Source organism: Balaenoptera borealis (assembly GCF_965194805.1).
Source record: "Balaenoptera borealis genome assembly, chromosome: 20".
NCBI lineage: Eukaryota > Metazoa > Chordata > Mammalia > Artiodactyla > Balaenopteridae > Balaenoptera > Balaenoptera borealis.
This window is the reverse complement of record NC_138879.1, coordinates 34,576,138-34,604,047: the sequence shown is the minus strand read 5'-3', so window position 1 is coordinate 34,604,047 and position 27,910 is coordinate 34,576,138. Positions and strand designations below refer to the sequence as shown.

Below are 27,910 nucleotides of genomic sequence, written 5' to 3'. Positions count from 1 at the left end.
TCCCAAATACCCATGGGAAAGGAAAGGGGCATTCACCTCTTCCCGCAAAGCACAAGGGTCTTTGGAAGGAGGAAGATACCCTCCCCTAAACAAAATCCAGAGAGACCATTTGCTTGGAGCTGCACATTCACTCCACCTGTGAAATGCAGTGTTCTCGGCCTTCAGAACCCTACAGCTCCACTCCCGGTGAGACGGGGCTCAACAGGGCTGGGGGCACACAGCAGAGAAGGGTGACAGGCCCCAGAGAGCCTGCAGCCCCAGCACGCGGGCCCCCGATGCGCCCGCTCCCCCTCTGCCAGGGCTTCCGGGGTGCGGGCGGAGGCAGGGGTTCTTCTCCTTTATGACCCAGGAACCTCCCACGAGGCAGGAAGGCGAAGGGGATCCTTCGCCAGGGCCACCGCTAGACCTGGCTCAACTAGGAGGAAGGAACAACGACACAGCAAGAGCCCGTTCGAGCCCAAAACGGTGGGTCCCAACCAGGTCTCAGAGGTGACCCAGGACACAGCACCAGCTTTAAGGAGTCCCGAGCCAGCCTGCACACACCCAGTCTGGACAGACTTATAATCCTTTCTAGGCAAATGCCCTGAAAACACAAAGGGTGCCCAGGCGGCAGAGCCAGGGGAGAGTGGTCCTTCCAAGCAGGGACCGAGAGGCCTGTGGCTTCCTACCAGCACTCCGGCCCTCAACCCGATCCAGAGAACACAGGCTAGAAGCAGAACTGACTGGTGGAGGGCAGAGGTGAGAGGGCACAGGCACCAGTGCGCTCCCGGCCTTCCTGGCCCACGGTCTTGGGAGTCTCCTGTTTGGGGCAGGTTGGGGGAAAGGGGCACAGGCAGCCCCGGCCCCCAGGAGCATGCTCACCCAGGAAGTCATTGGAAGAGAAGGCAGTGCCAGCGAAGGCAGTGGCGGAGCGTAGATGTTGGTGAGGTTCAGTTCCTTGAACTTCTTCCCAATCAAGCTCAGTGCCTTGTCCACATGATGCTGAGAGCCTAAGTGGGGTGTGGGGAGCAGGACACAGTCACAGGGGTAAGACAAACAGCAAAAGTGAACTCAGGCACACCTCCCACTGCACGGGACTTTTCCTAGAGTTCAGGTACATCTTTAATGTGCCAAAATGCCCGGCCTGGGCTTCCCTGGTGGCGCAGTGGTTGAAAATCTGCCTGCCAATGCAGGGGACACGGGTTCGAGCCCTGCTCTGGGAAGATCCCACATGCCGCGGAGCAACTGGGCCCGTGAGCCACAGCTACTGAGCCTGCCGCGATAGTGAGAGGCCCGTGCACCGCGATGAAGAGTGGCCCCCACTTGCCACAACTAGAGAAAGCCCTCGCACGGAAACGAAGACCCAACACATCTATAAATAAATAAATAAATTTATAAAAAAAAAAAAAAAAAAATGCCCGGCCTCGCCTTAGGATGAAAGGCATCTAAAGAAGCTTGACGCCTGTTGACCTTTCAAACGAGACCTCTATTGTTGTGACTACACTCAAGGTAACAGGAGCCTAGCAGACAGGGAGGCCCGGCCTTCATCCACCATCAACCCAGGACCCCTGGCCTGCCCGAGTGCCCACACCTTTCCTGACCAGAAGACCAGACTCGGGGGGGACCCGAGTCTCCTTCAAGCACCAGAAGTGGAGATGAGGGTAAAGGGAAGCCCCACTCCCTTCACCTAGGGTGAGAAGCAGGGCTTTCCATTCAGAGGCTTAAATTCCAAAAGGGGAGCAACTGGGACTCAAATGCTTCAAGTTACTTACATTTCAGGTAAGAAAACTAAACACAGGGCAGCAGCTGCCACTGACCTTCTATGTGGCAGATCTGGATGTTCTGGGTGTATGGCAGGGTTGAGATGTAGATCTTGGCACCAGATGTCTGCTTCAGAAAACTCACATACCGTCCCTGCTTGCCAATCAGCCGACCAACTAGGTGCTTCCAGAGAGAAAGAAAGATGAGAACTTAATGAGAAATCAATTCCCTGCATCCCCAAGACCTGCCTTTGTTTTATACCAGGTCAGACTCGAACATAGTATGTGTTAACACGTCAGCACTCACTTGCCAGGCACGGTTCTAAGCACTTACATTTACTCAGAGTAAATGTATGAAACAAACAGCATGTGTTTATCACCATTTTACAGTTGAGGGAACAAACCCAGAGAGGTTAAGTAACTCGCCCAAGCTCACACAGCTACTAAGCGGCTGAACTAGGCAGTATGGTTCCAGGCCTCGGCAGTTTCGATTTCATCCCCGACAGTGGGGCCCATATTCAGAAGCTGCAAAGGCAGTTATTTTCTCCTCCCAGATCCACACTGTGAGATAGATGTTTCACTAGCACAAAGTCTGATTTACAAGTCGTCCACCTCTCCAAGTCTGCTCAGGTCCGAAGAAGAGGCTCGATTTGAAAATAAAGGTCTATGAAAGAACCCTTGGGCTCCTGCTGCCAACTCCAGAACACAGGTGCCCCGCAGGCCAGAGGAGCCAAACTTAGCCACAGTGTAAGACAAGCCCTGAAACATTCCCCAACGACCCCACCCCGAGGAGCTGCTAGGGACGTGGTCACTCCTCACCCAGAGCTGCCTGGGTGTGCCCTTTGCAACCACTGAAGGAGAAGAGGGCAGGACTGCCATCAGGGTCACCAGGGGAAGAAACAGCTGAGGGAGCCAGAACCGCAGGGCAGAGCAGCCCCCTAGACCGCGAGTTCAAACCAATCCAAGTCTCCACCTCGGTGGGAGGCTAAGAGCCTCAGGAGAATGCAGTTGGCCAATTATTTCTGAGCCCCAGAGACAAACACCACAATCAAGCTAGTAAGATGTAAGTTAGAAAAGAAGCTAGAGAAACCACTCGAGCACCCTGGAACTGGGGGACTGGTGAAGTAAATTGACATTCACACAATGTATAATGCAGTTAAAATTACATTTTCAAAGAATAACACAGGAAAACTAAATTGTTAAATACTTAAAAGCATTAATTAAAGCAACATAATCTTAGTTTTGTTTAAAAACCACAGGGTGCAAGATGAGAAGGAAATAAAAGTCTTCCCAGTCACTCTCAGGGGTAGAATTAGAGCTGATTTTTATTTTCTTCCTACACTGCTATACTTCTCAAGCCCTCTAAGATACAGATGTATGCTGTGCTCAATTATAAAACACACTCTGCGTTGGAGAGCATGAGCAGGGCACAGTGAGGGGACTCCTGGCCGGCCCCTGCCCTCAGTCTGGTCTTGCTGGCATCTCCAAACAGATCTGAGCCCCAGAACCAAAAGAAAAGCCCCAGAGGAGGGGAGCAGGCCTGCGAGTTTGAAGAGGATGCTCCTGAAGGCAGCTGGAGGGATTTCACTCTGCAGGAAGCTCTCTGGACCCTGGCGAAGTGGAGCGCTCCCATCCCTTCAGCCTCTGGCTCCCTGGGGGCTTCTTCCGGTTTACGGCCCCTCCCTCAGACCCCTGCCCCCAGCCCGATGACGCTGCGCCTGGGGGCACTGAGAGCTCGCAGCCCTTACCTTAGGCACCTCGATCTCCCAGACGGTGAGGTCGACCTTCTTGGGATGGGAGCCTGCCTGGGCATTTTGGAAACCGTCAGGCTTCCTGAGGCCACAGCAGCTGTCCACCGAATCCATGCTGTTCCCGTCCGAACCTGCAGGGGAGGAAGCAACACGCACAGACACCAGCCAGACCAGTTAATAACATCCAACTTCCAAACTCGCATTCCTGGGAGGCCCCCGCCCCATGCCCCCTCCCTCAAACTTGGCAGGCGACTGTCAACTCGCAGTCTAGAAGGCTCAGAACAGCCCCAATGAAAGGAGGCCTGGGGGTGTAGAGACACCTAATTTTAGCCTGTCACTTGCAGTCCCACTTGCTTAACTGGCAGCCGCGCCCAGCACAGCTGCTGGAGCAGAGACAAGTGGTGAACTGGGAAGAGACCGACGCTGGCCCAGGAAGGGGGGTCCACGGGGTGGTGTGTGGGGGGGGGCCAGCAGGTCCCACGGTCTCAGCAGCTGGAAGGAGGTTCAGGCCCCCATGGAGACCAACCCGTCACAGCTGGTCCGCACCCTTCCAACTATGCAGCCCCTCAGACGAAGGGCCCCTGGTCCCCAAGGCCCCAGGCCTGTGCACACAAGCGGTGGCCTTCAGCCAAGCAGAGCTAGAGACAGTCCTCCATCGCCCTCATCCCGGACAGGGCCCTGCCAGAGAAGGTGACTGAAGGAGGCCCCCCTTCCCTCTGCTTAGGCCTGACTCGTGCCCCTCTGAATGCTCTTCTGGGCTCAGGGTGGGTCTTGGACCCCCGCTCAAAACCGGAGCGAAAGCTTGGTCCCGAGAGGAGAGAGCGGGGAGCGGGACTGGCTCCGACAGAGGCCGCCCTATTCCCATGCAGGGTGTGCCAAGGGGCCCATCACAGGAAAACGGGGGCCAGACCAGCTTCAGAGAAGTGGCTCTGGCTTAAATATGGAAGACTCAACTGCCAGAAGGAGATCACCCCTGAGAGTCTACTAACTAGGTTATTTTCCACATGGTTTCTCCAAACCCTGGACGGACATAATCCTCTGCCGAGCAATCCACATTCTACCTGGATGCCGAGGAGGCAGGCGTTGCTGCCAGCTAAGGACGAGTCACCGCAAAGTGACTCCTTCAACCCCGGGGGCTCAGACGGGCTTCACGCAGGGAACACCACCCCTTCGGAGAGAAGCCTGCTTAGCCGACCTGCTAGAACCGGAGGCGGCTGACACGGGGCTCGGCTCGTACACGGCCCCCAGCCGCTGCCCGACAGAACAGGACGGGCCTGTCACCCCAGTGACACCTAGAGGCGGCTCCAACCACACCAGGACTCCGGCAAGGCCGGCTCCACTCAGCTGGGTGGTCCCTGGGCCACTCTAAGCTTTGACTTCCTCGCGCCCAAGGCAGGGCTACTGCGGGAGAATGCTGGAAGGCTCGAGCCTGGAGCCGGGCACAGCTAGTGCTCAGTGGGTGGCTCCACCATGCTCCCACCTGCCATGCCCATGCCCCCCTGCTCACCACTCCCTCCCCTGAAGCCTGGACACATCTGAGTAGCTACTACAGTCAAACTGGAGTCAGCATGGTGAGGCTGAGGGGCAAGAGGCAAAGGGAAAAACTCCTTTATTCCTAAAAGATTTTCACCCTTTTTAAGATGCTTTAAAATAATTTTAAAACATTTTAACATCCCTGAAGTTGGGTGCATCTTATGGTCTCTGGCTTCCTACACTCATGAGCAGTAGCATTTTTTTTTTCTTTTAGAGGTACACACAAAACAGTAGTGTCTTAATCAACAATAGCATCTTACAGGTGTGTGGTACACACCAGATGCTGCTGAAAGCAGTAAAATTCCCAAGAGTCCCAACCTTCCTGGAGCTGAAACGGCAGGGAGTGGCTCCAGGACAAGCAAGCTGGATACCCACAGAGGGAATCCATGGCCTCTTTCCGTGAGATAAATGAAAATACCCCAGGGAAGCTGCAAAACCAGGGTCAGGAGCTGCTGACCTGTAAGTTAGCGGTCTGAACTGTCTACGCTGGGGTCAGCACTCGAAAAACCCAGTGGACACTTCGTTACCAAAGTGCCCCTTTCCCGGGGGTGGAACTGCAGCTGCACAGAAAGGAAATGGCTGAGGTTCTCTGCGAAGGAATAGGTGACAACAACACGCAGGAAGGCGCGAGCCTCCCGCAAGGATTCAAGGCTGTGGCCATTCTCTGGGCACTTACCCTGAAAGAGCTTCTGGAGAAGGAAAGCAGGCGAAGACATGGGAACAAGCACATGATTAAAAGGAAATAAATCATTAAAAAAGCTTACCCATTCTTGGTACTCAAGGGAATTAAAGCTGAGGAGGCCTCTCCTTTTTTTTTAAAAAAAAGCTATTTACGAGGTTAGCGTTTAGGAGAGAGAGACACACTTAGGTTAATGGGTGAACCCAACTTTGAGCTGGTTCCTTCGGAAGGACTGGGAAGGGTCCCTGGCTGACGAACCAAGTTACAGCTCCCGTGGCTTTGGGGTTCAGGGCAGCTTAACTTCACAGTTACCCACCAGCTCTATGCTGTACCCCGACTTTCTGCAGGCCGGCTGCCTTTCCCGACCAAATAGAGGGAGACCCCCTGGTCCTCTGAGGGACACCCCAGGCCCTCCTACCTCCCGAATGATCTGCTTCCGCATCCACGGTCCATCCATCCTCAGCCCCCAGGTCCGACAGCTCCCCTTTCAGCACCCCGTTGCTGAAGGGCACAGTACTTTCTGGCAGCAGCGGGGTGGTAGCCTCGTCCCTGGGGCTGGAGGTGGTCTCTGTACAAGAGTCTTCGAGCCCCAAAGTGCTGACAGAATCTGAGCACCGCCCAGAGGAGGCCACTGAGGGGACACCCTGGCCGTTGTTGGACATGCAGGTGACACAAGCGGCATCTTCCGCCAGGATGCTTGCCTCGTCCAGTGACTCTCCAAGCGGGGCAGCCGGTGGAGGGCGGGCGGCCAGGGAGATGTGGTGTGTGGAGTTCTTTGGCTTCCTGTCCTTGGTGGGGCTGGACAGAGGGCTGGTCAGGCAGCTCACGTAGGTCTTTGGTGGCGGCAGATCCTCTGCCAGCAGGTCTGCGGAGGGGAGGACGGAGCCCACCGGGCCCGTGGCTGCCTCTGCTGTGGCCAGAGCAGGCTCCGCGGCGCGCTGGCCCAGGGCAGTTTTCTGGTCGGCTCGGGCACAGCTCTCCTCCTCCTTCGGCCCTTGGGGCTGAGCAGCCGAGGCCTGATACATCCGACCCGCGATCCTGCCCATCGTGGTGGTCAGCACCTCCTCGGTGGCCTCCAAGATCACTTTGGAGATGATCTGGAAGGCAGCCTGCTCGACCTTCTCGTTTTTGTCCAAGGTCTCTTCCTTGCCCAGCTCGCGGCTGAAGTCTCCGTCCCAGCCTCTGCTCCCCCTGACCCGGGGCGTTGGCGTCTCATCGGGCGTCGCCAGCTCCGCGTGGGCCGACTCCACGAAGCTACTCAGCAACTGCCCCACGGGGTCCTCGCCCACCGCCAGCAGGCTGCTCCTCCCCTTCTCTCCCCCTCCTCCCAAGGGAGCCAGGCTGGGGGCTCTGCTGCTCGGCAACTCGGGGCCCTGCTCCCGGGACACGGGACCTTCTTCCAGCACGTTTTCTCCCATCACCGCGTCACCTGTGCCTTCGGCGCCACCCATCTCCCTGGTCTTCTCCCCGGGGCCCACCTTCTCTGCGGGGGCTGCAGGCGGGCCCTGCCGGCGCCACCCTGCCGGCCTGCCCATCACGGTCTCTCGATTACACACCTCAGCCGCTTCGTGGGGGAACGGAACGCCTTTTGGGGACGGCAGGGGACGCTCTAGAGGAGCAGACTTAGCTTCGTCACCCGTCAGAGCGAGCTCCATCCTTGCACTGTCCTCTCTGCGTGGTCCTGGACGAAACCTCGTGTCCGCGGTGCTGGGAAGGCCGCGCGAGGACTCTGATCGCCGGTAGGCCGGGTGTGCCCGCAGCAGGGCGGGCGGCTCCCCAGGGGGCTTGCTGGCGGTGGGGAGCTCCCTCTCAGGCGGCTGGGCGGCACCGGGGGGCGGGGCCGCTGCTCCGGGAGACGGGTCCTCCACGGGGACCGCTTCCTCCGCGGCAGGGCCAGCCCTCAGCTTCACAGCGCTGGCCCCCATCTGTTTGTTGTGGCTGCTGATGTGCTCTTTTTTACGAGAGAAAAACCACCACCAGCCGAGGAGCGCCAGCACTCCAGGCAGTGCCAAGGGGAAAAGTGAGCGGAACTGGATCGCCATCCTGGAGGCCTGAAGCAATTATACCTGCGAGAACAGGAGAGAGAAGGGGATGCTATGAGAGCCAGGTAAGAGGATCCTGATAGGACTGCACAGCAAAGACAGCCAAGAGGTGACGGCAGAGCCTCTGCCCCCCCCACTCTCCCTGACCCTGGCTGATCCTTGGAGGCGGGTGGGCAGGAAGCCACACCTCCCCCCGCGCTCCTGCTCCCTCATCCACGCACACTCCCTTGGAACAAGCTGAGCCTTCTCTGGAAACCAAATCCCTTCCTGCCTCACTTCTTGATGCCAAATTCTCCCTATGTTCCCCCAAGGGACTAGTTATGTTTAGTGCTTTAGTTCTCTAAACTCCCAGAACACTTATCTATTCAGATGGTGTTGGAGCATTTTTAAATACCAATGGAATCCACAGGTACATGTCTCTCGCATGCACCCCCAAAATCATGAGTCAATGAAATAGTAGTTTCGCAGCAGTAAAGTCAGAACAGAGGACGAGTAAGAGTTTTAAAAGGATAGGGGAGGACTTCCCTGGTGGCACAGTGGTTAAGAATCTGCCTGCCAATGCAGGGGACACGGGTTCGAGCCCTGGTCCAGGAAGATCCCACATGCCGCGGAGCAGCTAAGCCCGTGTGCCACAACTACTGAGCCCACATGCTGCAACTACTGAAGCTGGTGCACCTAGAGCTTGTGCTCCGCAACAAGAGAAGCCACTGCAATGAGAAGCCTGCGCACCGCAACAAAGAGTAGCCCCCTCTCACTGCAACTAGAGAAAGCCCACACACAGCAACAAAGACACAACGCAGCCCTCCCAGAAAAAGGACAGGGGATACTCCAAGGTGAGGGACCAGTAAAACACACAGTGGCGTGGAGATAGGGTCATGTTTGAGAGTCAAGTCATTTAGTGGGCTCGATGAGGGTCCTGCACCCGCTGCAGAGTCTGGACTTTTTCCTGTAGACAACAGAGAAACAGCTTTGGTCTGCAAGGCACACACACCAAACTGTGTTTCTAGCTTATTCTGGGAGCAGGACAAAGAGTACATCAAGCGAAAGAAAGCTGAAGACCTAGTCCGTTAGATCCAGGTAAGCAGAAATAAGAGCCTAGACGAAGGCGGTAGACACGTAAAGGAGACAGGGAACTGTTTTTTTCACCTGTAAGATGGGGACACACCTTGTAAAGGATGGCTGGTATAAGATCACTTGAGATACGTGTTAATCCTTGTAAAGCAGGGTTAGCTCTCATTAGAGGTATGTGACAAACTTATTCTAGAATACACACTTGTATCCTCTGCCTCCCATACAGCAAATTTTATTGTCTGCAAAAACTGTAAGTCTTCTTAAAACCAAAAATCCTCCACTGATATGGTGAATTACTCAATTTGGTTTGTGCTTTGTTGCAGAGATGAATGTAAATGCTTTAACAACTCTTATTTACTTATGTCAATGTTTAATTTACTTGTATCAATGTTCTCGGGAAAAACCAGAGCACAGAGTTCCCCAGGTGGTTCTAATGTTCAGGCAAGGCAACAAAAGTTCAACCACTGCAAAAAAAAAAAAAAAAAGTCCTGGAGACTTTGCTTCTCAAAGTGCAGTTTATGGACCAGAAGCACTGAGCATCACCTGAGAACCTGCTATAAATACAGTATCTCAGCCCTACCCCAGACCACTGAACAAGACCAGCAAAGGATTCACAAGCAACATGACAGCTTGTGAAGGAATCGAGGAAAAGTGTTCTGCTCCAAAGTGAGGGGGTCAGGGAGGGGTGGGAGGGGTCATCTCCAGAAACTCCTTCATCTGTAAAGATAAACCTTCTTGCTAATATTTGAAGATGAAGCAATGGGATTGGAAAATACAAAGCAGAGTTAAACAATGGCCAGGGCTCAGAAGACTGTATTAATCCCTTCAGGCAGAAAACTTCTATGATGCTACCTTAGAGCTTCAGATTCAAACACGGAACCTCACTAGATGCTTTCCCTTGCATTGCTTAATCCTCAACCACCGGGTTTGGAATATGTATTACCATCCTAAAGGTTAAAATAACTCAAGGTCACACAGCCAAGAGGTTGAACTCAGGTTCTACTCCACATTAAATCTAGAACCCACTTTAATGAGTCTGCGCAGACGAGGCATTGTACAGGCCAAGGAAAGGAGAAGCTTGTACCCCTCTTAAAACTTGATGGCCCTATTTTTTGACCCACCTCCTCGAGTAATGGAAATAAGAACAAAAATAAACAAATGGGACCTAATGAAACTTAAAAGCTTTTGCACAGCAAAGGAAACCATAAACAAGATGAAAAGACAACCCTCAGAATGGGAGAAAATATTTGCAAATGAATCAATGGATAAAGGATTACTCTCCAAAATATACAAACAGCTCATGCAGCTCAATATCAAAACAACAAATAACTCAATCAAAAAATGGGTAGAAGACCTAAATAGACGTTTCTCCAAAGAAGATATACAGATGGCCAAGAGGCACATGAAAAGATGCTCAACATCACTAATTATTAGAGAATGCAAATCAAAACTACAATGAGGTATCACCTCACACCAGTCAAAATGGCCATCATCAAAAAATCTACAAACGATAAATGCTGGAGAGGGTGTGGAGAAAAGGAAACCAACCCTCTTGCACTGTTGGTGGGAATGTAAATTGATACAGCCACTATGGAGAACAGTAGAATAGAAAAACAGAATTACCATATGACCCAACAATCCCACAACTGGGCATATACCCTGAGAAAACCATAATTCAAAAAGACACATGCACCCCCAATGTTCACTGCAGCACTAATTACAGGTCATGGAAGCAACCTAAATGCCCATCGACAGATGAATGGATAAAGAAGATGTGGTACATATATACAATGGAATATTACTCAGCCATAAAAAGGAACAAAATTGGGTCATTTGTAGAGACGTGGGTGGACCTAGAGACTGTCATACAGAGTGAAGTAAGTCAGAAAGAGAAAAACAAATAGCGTATATTAACGCATATATGTGGAATCTAGAAAAACGGTACAGATGAACCTGTTTGCAAGGCAGAAATTGAGACACAGGTGTAGGGAACAGATGAATGGACACCAAGGGGGGAAAGGAGTGGGGTGGCATGAATTGGGAGATTGGGATTGACATATATACACTATTATGTACAAAATAGGTAACTAATGAGAACCTGCTATATATAGCACAGGGAACTTAACTCCTCTTTGCTGTACAGCAGAAACTAACACAACACTGTAAAACAACTATACCCCAATTTAAAAAAACAAAACAAAACACCTTGATGACCCTACCCTATGACCCAAAAATCCCACACCTGGAATCTTTCCTTAAAAAAAAACCACAGGCAGAGGTCTATATAAGAGTGCTCACTGGGGTATCATTTGAAACAAGACTCGAAGCAATGGCTGCTAAATCTATTGTAGACTCCACGGTCATACCAGTTTTGGAGAACGAAGCCGATTCTCACGTACTGACATGGAAAAATTGCCGTGATACAGAAAATAAAAGCTGTAGACCACTGTGGGCATGTGATGTCTATGTCCACATAATCCCATGGAAAAACTGGGAAGGAGCCATACCAAGCCTTTCAGCTGTGGAAGAGGGGAAGGTTTGTACATTGATCTTGTAGCCTACAAACCTTCCCAAACTTGTTTTCTTCCTTATCTGCAAATAGAGATAGTCTTCCCTTTTTCCTTTTGGAAAGAGAGATTTTTAAATTTCTTTAACAGAGATTCTCCAACTTGGCTGCCCATCCGCATCACTTGGGAAGCTTTTAAAATCTCACAGTGGCACCCAGATCAATTACATCAGAATCTGAGGGTGAGACCTGGGCATTGGGTTTTTTTTTTTTTTTTTCAACCCGGGTGATTCCAATGTGCAGTCAAGTTGGGGAAATCACTGTTCTGTAACAACCTGCACACACCCGCCAAAAGGTGGTGGTAGATTATGGAGATTTGCTTTCTGTTCAATGTCCTTCACATTAAATAAATAAATAAATAAAAAGAAATTTGAGAAGGAAAAGAGATTATGGGGGACGGGCACACTCAGGATAAGGCAGTCTGTCCGCGGCCCGTTATCTATCGGGAAATCAAGTCCCACCCAACAGATCACGTGCAACAGGAAGTGGGGCTGGGGTCTGAACACAGGTTTTCTTCTCATCAGTAAAGTTATATTCTAATTCCTTATTATTCTAATCCCATTTCAGCAGGGCTTAGAGTTGTGATTCCCATAGTATTCTAGCAATTCTCTGCTCTCAGGTAAAAGATTAAATGGAATGGGATGGAGAGGAAGAAAAAGAATCCTATGTCTTAACTACCCATAGGGGGCAGTCTCCTCACTTTACACACCAAGGACCCAAGGCCACAGACTTACATTGGTGTGTGTGTGTGTGTGTGTGTGTGTGTGTAAGGGGGGAGTTGTTACCAAGACGTACACTGCTTCTCAAAATAGCTGGAAGAAGCCCCCACCCACCCCCCACTTTGGAACTAAAAGCTGATCACAGGGGTCTGCTCTCCAGCAGGTGTCCCCATCCCACCCCCAAGATCTCAGAAGTTGGCTACAGTACAATAAGGCAGAGGCCCAACACAAACCACCAGTCTAGCTTTGGTTCTGCACTCCAGGAGATGCACATCGCGACCCAGACCACAGCCCACTGTGTCCCGGGCCTCCCAGGCCACCTCCTGCCACCTCATCTGTTCCGTTCCCAGTCCTAGTTCAGACTGAACGCACAGAACCAGCCGCCTGGGGCCATGACACGTGCTCCCTGCCTGCTGCTCTGTAGCCCAGGGACACCGCTGCCACTTGCCCAACTAACCCTGCCAGCCGAGCTCGGTCCCCAAGGGACTGAGGCTCAAGCCCCCAGATCCACCATCTATAGCCCCCCCCGCCCCCCAACAGGCTACTCAGCTAATGACAGCTCAGGAAACACTTTCTGCATTTCCAAGCCAGACAAATACCCCGTTGTTGTGCCAGAAGGGCCTCAGAGAAGGCGGGTGATACTGCCACCGTGAAGCAGTGTCACCCACCCCACGGGACCCTGAATGTCCCACCTGATCCCGGTGCCCAGCACTCACCCCAGGGACTGGAGCTGAGGCACCAGGAGCCGCTGCTTCTACGTGAGGAGCAGCGGCGGCCCCTCTTCTCCACGCCCACCAGGACAGGGAGAGCTCCAGGCGCTTGAGAAAAGAGGTGTGAGAGCCCCAGACAGAAGGAGAACGCGGGGCTCCTTCACTTTTCCCTAGCAACCAGGGGATTGTGAGTCGTCTCAGGAGCCAGCTCCACCGAGAACAGAGCCAGGAGCCGCCGGGATCAGCACACACCCCGCCCAAAGGTGGCGGGTTCAGGAGGCTAGTGGGTTTCACCAAGGGCGCGGCAGCCTGGGGGCACCTCACGGAGAGCCCCGCTTCTCACCAGTCAAGAAGAGTCCCTCACTTCCTCGGCCCTTCAACTTCGAAGGGCCCGACCTGAGCCAATTCACTCAGACGGACTTGTGCATCGGTATGGCGCCGTTTTCCCTGCTTTACCCGGTCTGATGGGCCTGGACAGCTGGTGCGGGACGCACCCACCTTCCCTGAAGCCTGACGGGGCTGCCTTCACTCGCACACACAGCTGCAGCCCTCACGAGGCCCACTGCTACCTTCCTTCTCTGGGCACAGACTCATGAGCAGCGCTCTCTTTGCCCTGGTTTTGTGTGCGTGTGGTTTTTTTTTTTCTTTTTTAAACCTGAACCTCTGAAGATGTAAGTGGCATTTAACACTGGAGGTCTAACGGCCTTCACACTCACTCACTAACGAAGACGGCCTCCTCCCCCAGGGCCTCCCACCCCAGGCCCAGGACACTCAGGCGCGCCGGCAGGAAAAACCTCGCAGAAGAATGCAGAGCCGGCCCTAGCATTGGTGAGGAGGAGACCTGGCTATTTTGAATCTGGTGGCACTGAAGAGCTGCCTGCTTATTTTTAGCAGGTCCATTTGCTGGGAAATAGATGCAGGCTGGCTGGCTGCCCAGTGGTCACACAGAGCTCAAGGCAGGCACGTGCCAGAGCCCCACAGGCTGCAGCACTCACCTGGTCTGTCCAGGTTCTAAAAAGATTTCTTCCTTCTCCCAGAGAAGCAGGCAGCTTCTCAGAACAGCTTACCTCTGGAGGAGTAATGGTCTCACTCCCAAGCACGATGACCAGTGCAGGCACTGCAGTCTAGAGCCTTCTGCTAAATAAGAAGGCAAATCTCTGGGAGATTTACTAAACAAGAAAACAAAGAGTGTTGGTTCCACTAAGTCAATTTGGCTGTGGTTATTGTGGAAAAAGAGCTGCATGTGATTAATGATGGGGGGGGAAAAAAAATCGATCCTAAAACAAGAGCTTAGGGTGCCAAGAGCCTTACAAGTCCAGTGTGGGCTTGGGCCTGCCCAGTGAAGCCAGATCTACTCTTGTGATCCGGGTCTTAGTTGCAGCATGCAGACTCTTAGTTGCGGCATGTGGGTTTCTTAGTTGCGGCATGCATGCGGGATCTAGTTCCCTGACCAGGGATTGAACCCAGGCCCCCTGCACTGGGAGCGCAGAATCTTACCAGTGGGCCACCAGGGAAGTCCCTACTCTGTGTTCTGAGTGGACTTTTAAACACTCTCCAAGAAATCTGAACATTTCTTCCATTATTCCAGCGTTACATATTCACTTTTGCTGAAGACCGGTCCCTGGGTGTTCACCAACAGGGGGCGCAAGACAGCCCATCTCTAGAGTGTCCAGCACATCAAATTCTTGCTAAGGGGCTTCCCCTCTTGAAGGGGGCCTTCCAAGGACAGGGAACAGCTACATGACTCAGAACCTAAAGCCTAGCACTTGCTGCCACTGCATTCAGAGAATAACAGCAGGCTGCTGGCTAGGCCCGTGTCGTCCCCCACCTGCTCCCCACCCCAGAGGAAGGCCACATACACAGAGGTCTTTACAAGACTACAAGGGTGTCTCTGGGTTTGTACAGGATGCATTTACCCAATTCCTCATCAGGCTGAGGTTCCGCACATACAAATACGTTTAAGTCGCTGCAAGAAAACGCTTCTGGCCACCAGAAGCTCACAATCCCGATGGAGAAATCTCTCTGTGTGTCTCTCACACACAGATGCACCAAGCTGAGCCTGACTTCAGAAGTGGGCAAAGAGAACACAAGGAGGCTGTCTCAAAGAAGGCCATGATTTCCTTAGGTTGTAATGGTGGGCTAACAGCATAAATTAACGTTCTAAACCCAAGATGCCTTGGGGGATGGAGGGGGCAGCAGAGTAGAGCAGGATGAGTCCCGGAGCGGGAGCTGGAGCTGAATAGCTGGCGGGGCCGGACAAAAGGTGTTTGACCTTTACTGTCAGGACAACGGGAAGAGGCTGTGGCAGCTGTGACACAGCCAAAGCAGAGCAGGTCGCCAAGAGGCAAAGGCCTGGGCCATCCCTGAGGGGCGACTGCAGTCCAGGACTGGTGGCCACTTAAGTCACAGGGGGCTCCTGAGCACTGGAAATGTGACCGGTGTGACTGAGGAACTGAATCTTAAATTGTATTTGATGTTAATTTAAATCTAAATAGCCACATACAGCTGGTGGCTACCCAGTGTACAGCGCAGCGCTAGGCGGTGTCCCCAGAGACCTGAAGGAAACACAAGAGCTGGATAAATGCTGCAATGGCCAGCGCCTACCTTGCTGAGCAGAGTTTGGTCCTGCCCCTGGGGGTGGGGGACGATGGTGAGCTGGGCCACTGACCCTCAGCGGCATGGCTGGGGCCCAGGAATCACAGCGCTGGGGCCATGCCTCAGGCGGTTGGTCTCGCCCGCCCGGGCCCATGTTCACAGGGTTGTTACCTTCATCCTTAGGGGGCCTGGATGGGCTGTGACTCATGTTGGCACCCTAAAGGCTCCAAATTAGCTCACAGTGGGGACTGTTCCCCACACCCTCCATTGTGATGGTCCAGCACAGCGGCCAGGGGAGCCAGTGCGGCCAGACCAACCACACTGCCCGTTCTGGGTGCACAAGCTGTCCCACAAAAGTCACGGAACACTTCCAGTCTGCTTTCCGGGAGACCGGAGGCTTCCCCCAGTAACATCTGGGTGGGAGAACCTGCTCACTGAAGCCTTCTCCAACCAAAGCGGAAACTCGGGGTCCAGTACCTGAGCTCCAGGTAAGAAGAGTCAGAAGCAAAAAATCCCATCTGGACATGGTCTCAAATTAAGAGCTCTTTCTCCTCCAGCTCAACTGAAAATTAAACTTCCACTTAGGAAAACTCGAGAAATCAGGGACCCACGCAGGGTTAACTGCCCAACCTCTCTCCTCCTCTGACCAAACCCACAGCCATCCAGTCTCACTAGGCTTCAGATGATATGGGAAAATCAGCATCTCCTACAAAGGGCTTCCCATTGCTTCCCTTGGGGGTAGGAATGTGGTTTTTAAAAACGTGAACGACTATGTCACATCCATCCTGCCCCTTATCCCTGGCTCCTGGCAACCTTCTTGCTTTACAAGTGAATTCTGACAGGTTTCTGAGGACAGTGATAGAGCAGGTGCCAGGAAACTGTTCCCAGGCACATGGAGTTCCCACCCATGACCACAGAACACAAGACTGCCCAAAAGGTATGAAGGTGTGCTCTGACAACAAGCTCACCTGAAAGCTAATAAGGACGGCATGTGCCTTCAGAAGGAATCAGAAAAGATGCTGGTATGAGGCAAAAGACCCTTCCCACCACCGCCTCGGGTGGGAAAAGCAAAGAGGTAAGACACTGACTTTCCAAATGGCAGACAGTGCAATATGACCAACTCAGAAATCACATAAAGGCATAAGGTAATTTCTACTCAACAAATATTTATTGGTGCCAACAGGGTACAAAGCTCGGTGGGACACAGACAGGAATCAACAAACGCACTGCCCTCTTTCAAGCCTTTCAATTTCTTTGGGGGCAAAGCCCCCCAATGACCTCTTCTCCAGTGGGCCTGGTACTGCCACCCTCTGCCACTGACCAAAAAAGCCAGCCCAAAAGTCTGCCACAGCCCAAAAGTCAGGCAAGTGTCCTGGCTGGGCCAGGGGGCGGGGGTAGGAATCAGGCTGCCAGACACCCCAAATTAGGATGTTCTGGTGTCCTGGGGTGAGAGATGAAAGGATGTTAGCCTTAATGGCAGTGCCGTGGGAGCCAAGGGGGCTGGGGTGTCCCATTCAGCATGCAGACTTTCATTCTCACCACGACTTGGTACCCAGGTCCAGATCCCCTCTCATTTCAACTACTCCTGAAGTAAAGCCCGGCCTTTTGCTGGTGTGGCAGAAGGGACCTGGGGGCCTGGTTGTCTCTGCCGTCTTTCCACCAGCCCTCCGCCTTCAGCTGCACAGCTCCGACCCCTGCCTTCAAAGACGCTTGTCCTTGGGCACAGATCAGCGTGCCTCTGGTTGGCTGCCCACCCTCGCACGCTTTCTCACCAAGACGAGGGAGTAAAACAAGAAAGGAGGGGGGCACCAATCCAGGAAGCAACACAAGAGAAGGGGAGAAGGAAGTCCCAGGATGCAGGGGAAGCAGAGCCAGGGGACCGGGGACGCTTCCCAGGAGCGACTCGGAACTGCTGAGTCTGCCGTAAGTTTAAGCACGAGAGGAGCTTCCGGAGAGGAGCTTCCCGGCAATGGACTGCAGTGGCCAAGGCCCTGGGGAGAGTCAGAGAACTGGTGAGACATACAAAGAAAACCAAGCTAAGGAAACAAAGGAAATTAACTAGGAGAAGAGAAGGGAGGGGGGAGACAAGAGAAGAAATATGGATTGCAGCCATAGCAATATTTAGATCGCAACACTGTAATGTAACCAAATGTTGGGTTACCTCTATACTGAGAGGATGAGGGGGAAAAAGTGTAGGAATGGGCCAAGTCCTTATCTTCCAGAGCAGAAAAACAAAACATAATATTTTTAAAAAGGAAGGAAGGAAAAAAAGGAGTAGTATACTATTTAGAAATACAGTCAGTCCTCCCTATCTATGGATGCAGAACCCAAGGATAGAGACTGTAAGGGATTTGAGCATCCACAGATTTTGGTATCTGCAGGGGTCCTGGAACAAATCCCCCAGGAGACCAAGAGACAACTGTGTAGAGGTAAATGGCAGGGAGGACAGCTGCCTCTAGAAGAGAACAGGACAGGGTGCGGAAGCACTCCGGGCAAAGGGCTGTTCTTTCAAACCTTAGCAGAGTCAAAAGTCAAATCTGTCTACAAGCAACGCCTTGATAGAAAAATACATTCTTAAATATTAACTACAACGGATGCTCTACTACCATACAACTTTGTTTCTTGTTAACCATTATAACAAACATGTATTAGTGCCAATTCATCTATGTACAAACTTATACTGCTTTATTTTCCCATAACTGATACCGATCTTCCTTCAGAAACCCCCAACTGCCCCGCTGATGTACCGTAACAATCAGAAAGAGAACAGGCTTACTGACAGCTAGACCCTTTCAGAGACAAGGCGTGTGATCTCCCCACCCCGCTGAGGTCTCGCCAGCATCAGGCAGCAGAACCCCCCAGGGCTAGCCATTTAATAAAGATTTTAATACCCACAGCGAGCCAGGTTCCACTGGGGTTGGGGGCGGGGAGGTGGGGGAGCCCTCCGGAAGCAAAGGTGGAGGGAGGGGTAGGGAGTCACATTTCAGATGACGAGATAATACCGCAAAGACGCCGGAACCTGCAGCCTCTCTCAACAGATTCAGACAGCTGAGCCCCGGGCATCCCCTGTATGTAATGCATTAACCATACTCCTGTGCATCCAGAACGGTACTAGTTGGGAGAGCTGAGAAAGCAAATCACTTTCCGTGTGGTGTAGATTAAACAAGGAACCCAGGCTGACGAAGGGGCTGGATAAAGTGTGCCTGGGAGAGGAGGAGCTTTAGACAGAATGGTCAGGGAAGGTCTCTCTGCAGAGGTGGCAGGAGAGTGAACAGCAAGGAGCAGCTCTGCCAAGATCTTGAGAGGACACGGAAAGGAGAGGGGGAGAAAGTTCCAGCTGGGAGAAGACGTGCCAGCAACCTAAGGCAGGAACAAGCCTGGCTGACTCAGGAGACAGCAAGAAGGGGAGGCAAAGACGAGGCTGGAGGGCTGCTGCCAGAGACACTGCTCCCCGGCACCACTGCGCAGAAGCCACGCTGAAGGTTAAGAACCTGGAAGAACAGGTTCACCCAACTCCCTCCAGAGAGGGGGACCAACTTGCCCCAAGAGCCAGGGGACTGTAGTTTCTGAATCAACAGAAGTTGACTGCAGCATCCACTCCAGGACAGAGTGCCTCTGTGGCTGGTAGCATGACGGGTACATACTGTGTGAGCCAACAGAGGTCCCCTGAGTTCTCAGCGAATGCATCTGCCAGGAAGCCCTGGGGTCGTCAGCCTTGGAGGACCGCAGCTAAGCCCTCACCCACAGCGCCTCCACACCCTCAAATGAATCTATCTCAGTAAGGTGGCCCAGCCCCCCTCCGGGGGGGGGGCGGTTGCGGATGGAGGACAGAGACAGACAGACACACACACACACACAGCCCCACAGAAGTCCTTGCCACTTCTTTGAATCGGACTCTACGAAAACAACCTTGTTCTCCAGCCAACATAAACCACAGGCAACAGAGGACCTTATATGGCTCTAAGCTTTCTTAATCAGAAACAAGGGAGATGGGCTGGAGCTGGCAGCTCCAAGTGAGAAGAAAGAAGGGACAAGAAAGGGGGGAGAAAGGAGGGCAGCGAGGAACAAAACTTGTTTGTCAAACCCCTTTTTCGTATCTCTTCAGCCTCAGTGGCTTCCCAGTAAGAATTCCTCCTGAAGGGCATGGGTTTGCCTTCTCTCGTGGTTTTATTTTGGCTTAAGTCAGAGGATGCCAGTTATAAGGCTGCCGCGGATTCACAGTTTTACAGAGTTTTTAGTGGCCTGTCCTCAGGTTGGGTGACTTCCCATGACGACAGAACTAATGTGATTTTCCTGAGAAATCAGCTGCTGGGTCGTCCTCCCCTACCTAGGACAGCAATCCTGACCTAGGAGTGCCTGCTCACTGGGCTGCCTCGGTCACATGCCTGCCTGGCCCAGGAGGCAGGGGTGGGTCCTTGCCACACGTCCAGATAGAAAAGGCAGCCCAGGGACCTCATAAGTGGCCGCACACACATACACATCCCCCACGACAGTCTCTAGGGTGGCTTTATTCTCCTTCCTCCCCTGATTAGGAGAGGCAGCAGCTCTGGCACCAGGACCTGCCCCGTACACTGAAGCCACATGCACTTGGCCCTCCTAAAGGATACCACCTGCTAAAAATAGCAGGACAGCACATGCTTGGCTGGGCGGGCCTCACCAAAGTCAAAGGACAAAGCAAGGAGGTTAGTCTCAGCATGATCTCTCCTCACTAGAGACCAAGCTCACGCCCATCCCAGTGCAGCTCAGGGCAAGCCACTCCTATCTCTCAGGAGGGTCAGGAAGGGGGGAGGGGCAGGAGATCTGTCTTCCCGGCCAAGGCTGGAGGGAAGGGGCTGGGGGGGCAGGGCAGCGTGCTGAGGGCTGAGGGCTGAGGGCTGGGCTGGAAGGATCCTGCTGCCTGCTCCAACAGGGAGCAAGCCGAGCTACTCTCAGGCGACGGCCAGTTGAGGCCAGGGGATGGTCTCCAGGGGATGGTCTCGCAACACTGTGAGGTCTGAGAGGCCACACTATTATTAGCCAGGGAATGAGTGACTTCAAGGCTGCCTTTTCAACCAGGTGACCAAACTAAGCCAGAGTCTTCAGAGCAGTTTTCCAGGCCCTAAGGCATGGTTACATAGCCTAGGAGGCTGTCTGCCCTTGGTCACAATCACTACTTGTGCAGCTTGAAGGCACTGGACGGTTGCATAATTCTGATGAAACACTTGCCTTAAAGATCCTTAACTTCTGTTTCCTGTAAAATGATAACATCCAAAGAAATGGGATACAAATACCTCCTAGGGCTGAATGAGGCTGTAATGACCTAACAGTTTGACTCAGTTTGTGGGATTTTATTCTTTTAAAAACCCAGTTTCACTTTCTGGATGAGGATGGAGGGGTAATGGGGCAGTTAACAAGAAACAGCCTCTAAGCATGGAGCTAGAGATACTGAACCCTGATCTAAGCCCCAAGACAGCCCAGTCCTGTGCCCTAGGATCAGCTTACCTTCCTCAGGGCCTCCGTTTCCACATACACAAACTAGAAATTCTTTTTTTTTTAAATTAATTAATTTATTTTTGGCTGCATTGGGTCTTCACTGCTGCATGCGCGCTTTCTCTAGTTGTGGCGAGCGGGGGCTATTCTTCGTTGCGGTGCGCGGGCTTCTCATTGCAGTGGCTTCTCTGGTTGCAGAGCACGGGCTCTAGGCGCGAGGGCTTTAGTAGTTGTGGTTCTCGGGCTCTAGAGCGCAGGCTCAGTAGTTGTGGCGCATGGGCTTAGTTGCTCCTCAGCATGTGGAATCTTCCCGGACCAGGGCTCGAACCTGGTCCCCTGCATTGACAGGCGGATTCTTAACCACTGCGCCACCAGGGAAGTCCACAAACTAGGAATTCTTAACCTCATAGGACTGAGAGAGAATAAAAAGGGAATAACGTGCAAAAACCCTGCTAAGTTATCAGGTATACGGTAGGTGCTCAATAAGTGTCTGTTATGCATCTTCTGCTGTTGGGGTCCAAAAAAAGAATTCACATTATATGCCAAAGGCCAGTCTAGCAGGGTTCAAACTAAGCACACCCAGGACTAGATGAGGGGCATCTGGAAATAAAGCCCACTCCCCAGAGCCGGCCCCACACCAACACTTCGGGATCCCCACTGGGGACCAACTCTCCCCGAGGCCTTCAGTAAAGCCAGGCCTCCTAACACTGAGATGGATTGGAGGAGCAGAATGAAAACGACGCTTGTCCGTAAGGTGTCTGCAACCTGGTTCAGCACAGGGCCCACAATAAGACCTGCAGGAAGTCATCAGGTGAGTGAAGGACCAAATAGCAAGTCTCCTGACGTAACGACCAAGGCCAGTGAGCACATGCCTTGGAGAACCAGCGAGGACCTTTACACTGATAAACAGGCTCTCAAGCCAAAACAGCTGTCCAAAGGCTTAGCATCTGGCCCCTTCACTTCACACTCCCATCCCGAGACCCCTCACTACACTCCTTTCTCAAACTGTTTCATAATTGATCACTGCCCTCCAAGCTGGCAGACCGGAACTTGTTCTGAACATGCCATGGAGAGAGCTGATAAATAACTTGTTACCAAAGCTCTTGGGTTTGTGGAATATGGAAGACTAAGCCCAAACACATGATGCTTTACAAGGCGAGACAATGAAGCTTTTAGAGTTGGGCAAAGAACTAAGTCCAGTGCTGTCCAACAGAGCTTTCTGTGATGATGAAAATGTTCCAGAACCTGCACTGTCCAGTACTGCAGCCACTGGCCACATGAAGCTACTGAGCACTTGAAATGTGACTATTGTCACCAAGGAACTAATTTTTTAATTTTACTTAATGCTTTAAAAAATTTATATGTAACTAGCTACACATAACTAGTAGCTACCCTATAGGACAAGGCAGCTCTAGACCCTCAACCCTAAAGACAGATTTAGGAGAATAAAGATATTGTAAAAAATAAAAATATTTAGTACAGTAGCACCTTAGATTTAAGTGAACTTCAAATGCACCTAAAACAGTGGATTGTCATTTTTTTCTTAGACTTTGGCTGGTACTACCCAGGCATCCCCAGCCCAAACACACCCTGCCTCCCATACCCAACCCTGCAGGCAAACTCTACCTCCCAGCAGCCCTAAGGGGCTGACTAACTCCAGGGCTCTTAGGGGCACAATCCGAATGCCTTTGATGTTGAGCAACCTTCTTTCACCAGCTGAAGAAACTAAGACCTTGAGGGCCAACAGACCTGCCTGGAACCCCAGCCAGGTTTCAACCCTGAAAGCGGCACCCAGATCTCAACCTCCACCCAACCCACAACCCCCAATCCAGGGCTCTTGCTAAGCCCAGGGTGAAACAAGCCTCATCAGCCCTCAGCACTGCATACCTTTACTTCCAGAACTCTTCTGGGGCCCTGCTTTGTTCTAAGTACATGGGCCTCAGTGAGGACCGGCTAAGTACAGGCTGTACTACCAGATGGGGACAGAATGTTTACTGTCAACTGCTGCAAACTTATCAAACCGAGCTGCAGAAACATTCACATGGCAAGAACTGGACAGAACGAAGACCACTTAGTAGAACCATTTAGGAGGAGGAAAAGGACACCTCGAAAGTTCCTTATAACTGAAAGCCAGTCCTCAGAATGCTGAATGATAACACACATTCCTTTACTGCAACAAGCTGCTTAGAAAGCAACAGAAAGATTAGGTGAAAAGCCCATAGACTTGATGACTCCTTGTCCTTCTCACGAAAGCCCTCCAGAGGACCTAGTTTAAGTCCAAACCCACACTTGTCGGTTTCTCTATCCCTCTATTTGTATTTTTTATTAGTCATTGAAACGATCCCGAATGAACTCTAGCTTCACCCTCCTCAACTGCACTCAGAGGTGTCAGGATTAAAGGATTAGGGAGGCGTTTGCTTGTAACTCACCTCCCAGAGTAACTATCAAGGAAGAGGTGTCCCCTAAATTTTAGTTTCCTTGTCCCCACCAGCTACTTCTGCAGCTACTCTGTCCTACCCGAAACACTGTCACTGTTTTACACGGCCCAAGTTTAAAACTAGGTACGAGGGCCAGCAGGTTTGCTCGGTGGAAATGCCACACACAATGGGTACTTGATGTTAAATGATCAAAGGTGAAACCTGTGTGAGACATTACACCAGAAAGGGATGTGGAAGAAACAACCTGCCCTAGAAATGAAGGTTTAGGATTAAAATACATCCCACAAAGATTAGCAACTCAAACCGTATGAAATGATTTCAGTGGGATAAGAGCCCCATAAGGACCCACCACCACCTGCCCAGAGCAGAGGAAAACTCCCTAGAAAGGCAAGCTGAAGGTATTAACTCACACCCAAAACTTCCCCACAAGAGCACAGCAGTCCAAACTGCAGAGAAGCCCACTCATTCTAGACTCACAGGGAAGATTAGGAAGGAGGAGCCTGGGGAGAGCGGGCTGGAAGGCACCAGCTCACCAGGCACATGGGGTGTTGCAGGCTTGAGCCAGGAGGCTGGCTGGCAAACTGTGGGGAAGCCAATTTGTTTTCCCCCTCCTTCCAACCAAGTTTCCAGGTCAGAGGTTGGGGAGTAGGGTACTTTTATTAAAATTCAACTCAACAGATTCAAGGGAAACTTAAAGTCAGTCTCAGAGACTCTTTAGGAAGGGGGGGGGGGGAATCAATGCTTGAGCACCCATCATGTACCAGGCACAGTGACATGCGCCACAAATATTATCTTAATTTGTCTTTAGGATGAGAGAACACTGAAAAGCCTAAAACTAGCCTTCACCCACAAACAATGGTTACAACCTGGCCTGGGTTCAAAGCCCAAGAATAATCTGGGTTACCAGGTAGAGCAAAACAAATTACTTTAAAATACTGATGCTGAGCAACCTTATACTGGAGACACATCCCCTTGGCACCTGAGCAGCCACTTCCAACAGACACCTTCACTGTCACCCTGCAGTGGCCAAGTTTGAGTGTACTTCCTAGAAACAGCTGGGAGGAGGAAATGATATTCCTCCAGCTGGGCTCCAGCTAGACAGTAGACCAGTCTCACTCACAGGCTGGGAGGGGATCAGTTACCTGCAACTTCTGGGCCATCACCTGACAATACATATGACAATAGGGCCTATTTAATCCAGGTAGGCACAAAGGCTTCAAAGATTTGCATACCTGTAGGACCCAGAGAACCTACTCTAGCCTAGGGCCATTCTTCATCCGAGAATATACCCAGGAATTACTACCCAGAACCCACAAAACTAGTTTTGAGGTTCAAGAGGAAAGGTTCAACACAAGTCAGAAAAGCTCCCCCAAAATTACTTCACTTGTTTCCAGTGCTGAGAAAGTCTTAAATAATCAGCAGGTGAACCACCTGAACTTCAAGAAAAGAGGAATCTGATAAATGGTCAAATCATGCTGCCCTCTCTGCATTTCAAAGATGCTCTGTACCTTTAAGAGCAAAGAGGGTGGGTGGTGCTTACTAAGAGCCCAAACTTCTAAATAGAATTTAAGAAAAAAAACTAATTTGGGAAGGTCTTAGTTACAATAACAGGGTAGCAAGGTAAGGTTACTAGTTGCCAGAATTAATAGCTTCTTGTGAATGGTGTTTCCTGATCAATAATTTCGACAAAGGGGGTGGGGGGCTTCGATAGCAAACCAACCAACAGATATGACTGTACCAAGGGTCCAGCAACCCAGATTTCCCTGCAGGAAATAAATTTAAACACCAAGCAGCCTGAACTTCATAGGGGAAAGATGGCTAGTTTAACTTAATTGTCCTGCCCACACACCCTACCCGACTTGAGAGGCCTCCTCTCACACCTGGAGTTAAGTGCACCGGGTTTGTGTTAGCGGAGGCCGAGGGGCAAGAAGGCGCCGGCCAACCTCTGCATCTCCGCGGAGAAGGGAGACCGCGAAACTCCCAGGGCTTCCAAACAGTCCCAGGTCGATTCGGCACCACCCACCACCAAAAGCTCCTACCCGTCTCTCATGCCTTCCTTGGAGGGGAAATGGGAGGAACCGCACCCAAGGGCACAAAATAGTAAAACTGGTGAAAGCCCGCCCCCAAGGCGTCCAGACCCAGGCCTGCCCAAACACACTTTGATCCGGAACCCCGAAACTAGCGTGGTCCCTCCGGCCCGAGGACCGGAGGTGGGTGCAGGCGGAGCCCGACACTGACCCACAAGCCCGCGGGCATTAAGTCAGCGGGCACACGGGACAGGACAGCCTCTGCCTCTCCGACACCCTTTAAGGGGCTGCAAAAGCTAATCCTCTTGAGAGACACCAAGCCTTTTACATCGGGACCCCAACTCGGTTCAAACGGTTTCCCTCCGCCCGCAACACGGTTCCAATCACGACCTATCTCCTAGCTCATCCTCCCGGTTCTGCAAACCGAGCCCCTTCCCCTGGTTCGCCGCACTGAACTCACAGGGGCAGAGCTACCAGCTCCGGTGTGCCACCGCCGGCCTCGGTGGTGAGCACCCCCGGGCGAGATGAAGGGGCCCAGAAGTTGGGCGAGGTTCCTGAAGTGACCAATTCAACTCCAATCCCTCAGGAGGGGGGAAGGAGTGCCCGCAGGCCTTGGGACACTTCCTCGCCCTTGTGAGCACCTGGCCCTGCCCACAGCCCGCCCGCCGGCGCCTCTCCCGGCTCAGACTGGGTACACACGACCTTTGAAAAGTAAACGCGTGTGGGGTTGGGCGACCTTGGGTGGAACACACTCAGGTCCGTCTCTCGGGAGAGTGTGCGCGCTCGGGGAAAGTTAAGCCGCAGAGGGGTATCCCGGGCGTCGCGCCCTCGCCTCCCGCCCCCGAGGATGGTGACGCGCGTGGAGAACACCGCGCGGCTGCAGAGCGCGGCCCCAGCCAAGCACACGCGATTTGTCAGCAAGAGCCCGGCGGAGAAGGACGAGGGAGCGCGCAGGCGACGAAAGAGAAAGGGCCTGCTTGACAGCAGGCGACGGGCCGGAACCCCTCTGCACGCCCTCAGCGTCGGGAGCCTCGCACCCCGTGAGTCCTGGAGCACGCGACGCACCCTGCACCTGCACCCTAGGCTCACCATCACCCCAGCGGCGCCGCCCTCGGGGCCCCGGCAGGTGGTCCCCAGTTCAGCCGCTCCCTGCGGCCCCAACTTACCAGCTCCTCGGCGACCGTCGGGATGCAGAGTCCTCGCGCCGCCGCCGCCGCCGCCGCCGCCCCCGCGGCCCCTCGGCCCCCCCCCCCCCCGCCTCTGCCCCTCTGCCACTCCGGCCCCGCAGCGTTGCACTCCAGCCGCTCCCCCACGTGCTCGCCCAGACCCGTGGAGCACAGAGACATTAAATACTGAGGACGCGCAGAGACGTGCCCGCGGCGCGACGCAAGGCCCCGCCCCCCGCCCTCTTGCCCCCGCGCCTTCCCGGCTCACCTGCGCGTGCGCGCCGCCGGCCGCTCCCGCCAGCGCCTCTGCCAGCTGCGCCAGAGGGGGCGCGGTCTAGAGTGTTCCCCCAACATCCCGCCCCCGCCGCCCGCAGCCGGGCCTTGCTCAGGCTCTCGCGAGATGAGCTGTAATCTCGGCTGGGCTCGGGAAAGAGGCCTGGCTGGAGTCTTCGGAACGCCCCTCGCTCCTCCCCCACCTACGAACCTCGAAGGTCTGGCCCCCCAGCCCTGCGCGAGTTCGCCAGCCTCGGGTGTGGGAAATCTCGAGGGGCCAGTTAGACCATCTGCCTGGCTCTGTATAGAGAGGCCCCTGGAAAAGGCAGAGGGGCAGGTGATGCGCAGGGCTCCTCTTGCCTCCCTTGCCTATATATACTATATATTATAGATAGAATATAGCTCTATATTATATAGATATATTCAATGTAATTCATCATTACATTGTACGCATGATTTAGTGATATTAATAATTGCACGATAATAACTGCGTAACGGGAGTACGTGGCACCACTCAAATGCGGCATTCTTGCGCATTTTCACAGCTTGGTGATGTCAAAGTGAAACAAACTTTCCTCTAAAGGGGGTTGGGTTTTGGAATAATTCCTGCCAAGAGATAGTCATCATGATCTATCAGTGACTCCCTGAGGAAACTTGGGAAAATAAATTGCCCCCAAACAGGTGAACAGGGTGGGGTTCCAGCTGGCCAGAGACATAGGGACTCTAAGTGAAAAGAGATCATGCTAAGAACTATTACTTGGAAACATGGTTAATCCTAACTAGTTATCAAATGCAAATTTAAATGATGATGAGCTACCTATTGAGTTGTAAGTATAAGTTCATATATGTATATGAATCCCAATTGCATGGTGTGATTAGGGACATGAAGGAAACAATCAGGAAAGAAATAACAAGAGACCTATTTTAGGTTCTGTGGTTCAAAAAGGCCTAAGGTGAAACTTAAACTGAAACCTACTTGATGAGAAGGAGCTGGCCTTGCAAACTGTACTTGAGAATAAGGGTTGGGGAGTAGTCCAGCAGAGGCAGCAACACTGCCTGTGTTGCAGGAAACAGCGTTTGCTGAACTAGATGAGTGTGGATGGACTACAGTGAGGTGGGGAGAGTGCTAGAA

General features: G+C 52.6%; 1 protein-coding gene across 7 annotated transcripts in view; it reads right to left on the bottom strand.

Moving 5' to 3' along the window:
* AKAP1 (A-kinase anchoring protein 1) overlaps positions 1 to 27,910 on the bottom strand; it is a 36,912-nt gene that overhangs the window by 5,777 nt on the left and 3,225 nt on the right. Inside the window, exons 1-6 of one of the 7 annotated variants that reach the window (XM_082372876.1) lie at positions 26,506 to 26,539; positions 20,887 to 21,286; positions 6,121 to 7,768; positions 3,488 to 3,621; positions 1,797 to 1,923; positions 862 to 989 (exon numbers count right to left, since the gene is read on the bottom strand). In XM_082372876.1, coding sequence (XP_082229002.1) covers positions 862 to 989; positions 1,797 to 1,923; positions 3,488 to 3,621; positions 6,121 to 7,744 — 2,013 coding nt within the window. In that variant the 5' untranslated portion in view covers positions 7,745 to 7,768; positions 20,887 to 21,286; positions 26,506 to 26,539. Of the gene's footprint in view, positions 1 to 861; positions 990 to 1,796; positions 1,924 to 3,487; positions 3,622 to 6,120; positions 7,769 to 20,886; positions 21,287 to 25,799; positions 25,928 to 26,505; positions 26,722 to 26,773; positions 26,855 to 27,910 lie in introns of those variants that run through there. The other 6 variants (XM_082372878.1, XM_082372875.1, XM_082372877.1 and 3 more) reach the window with 6 other exon arrangements.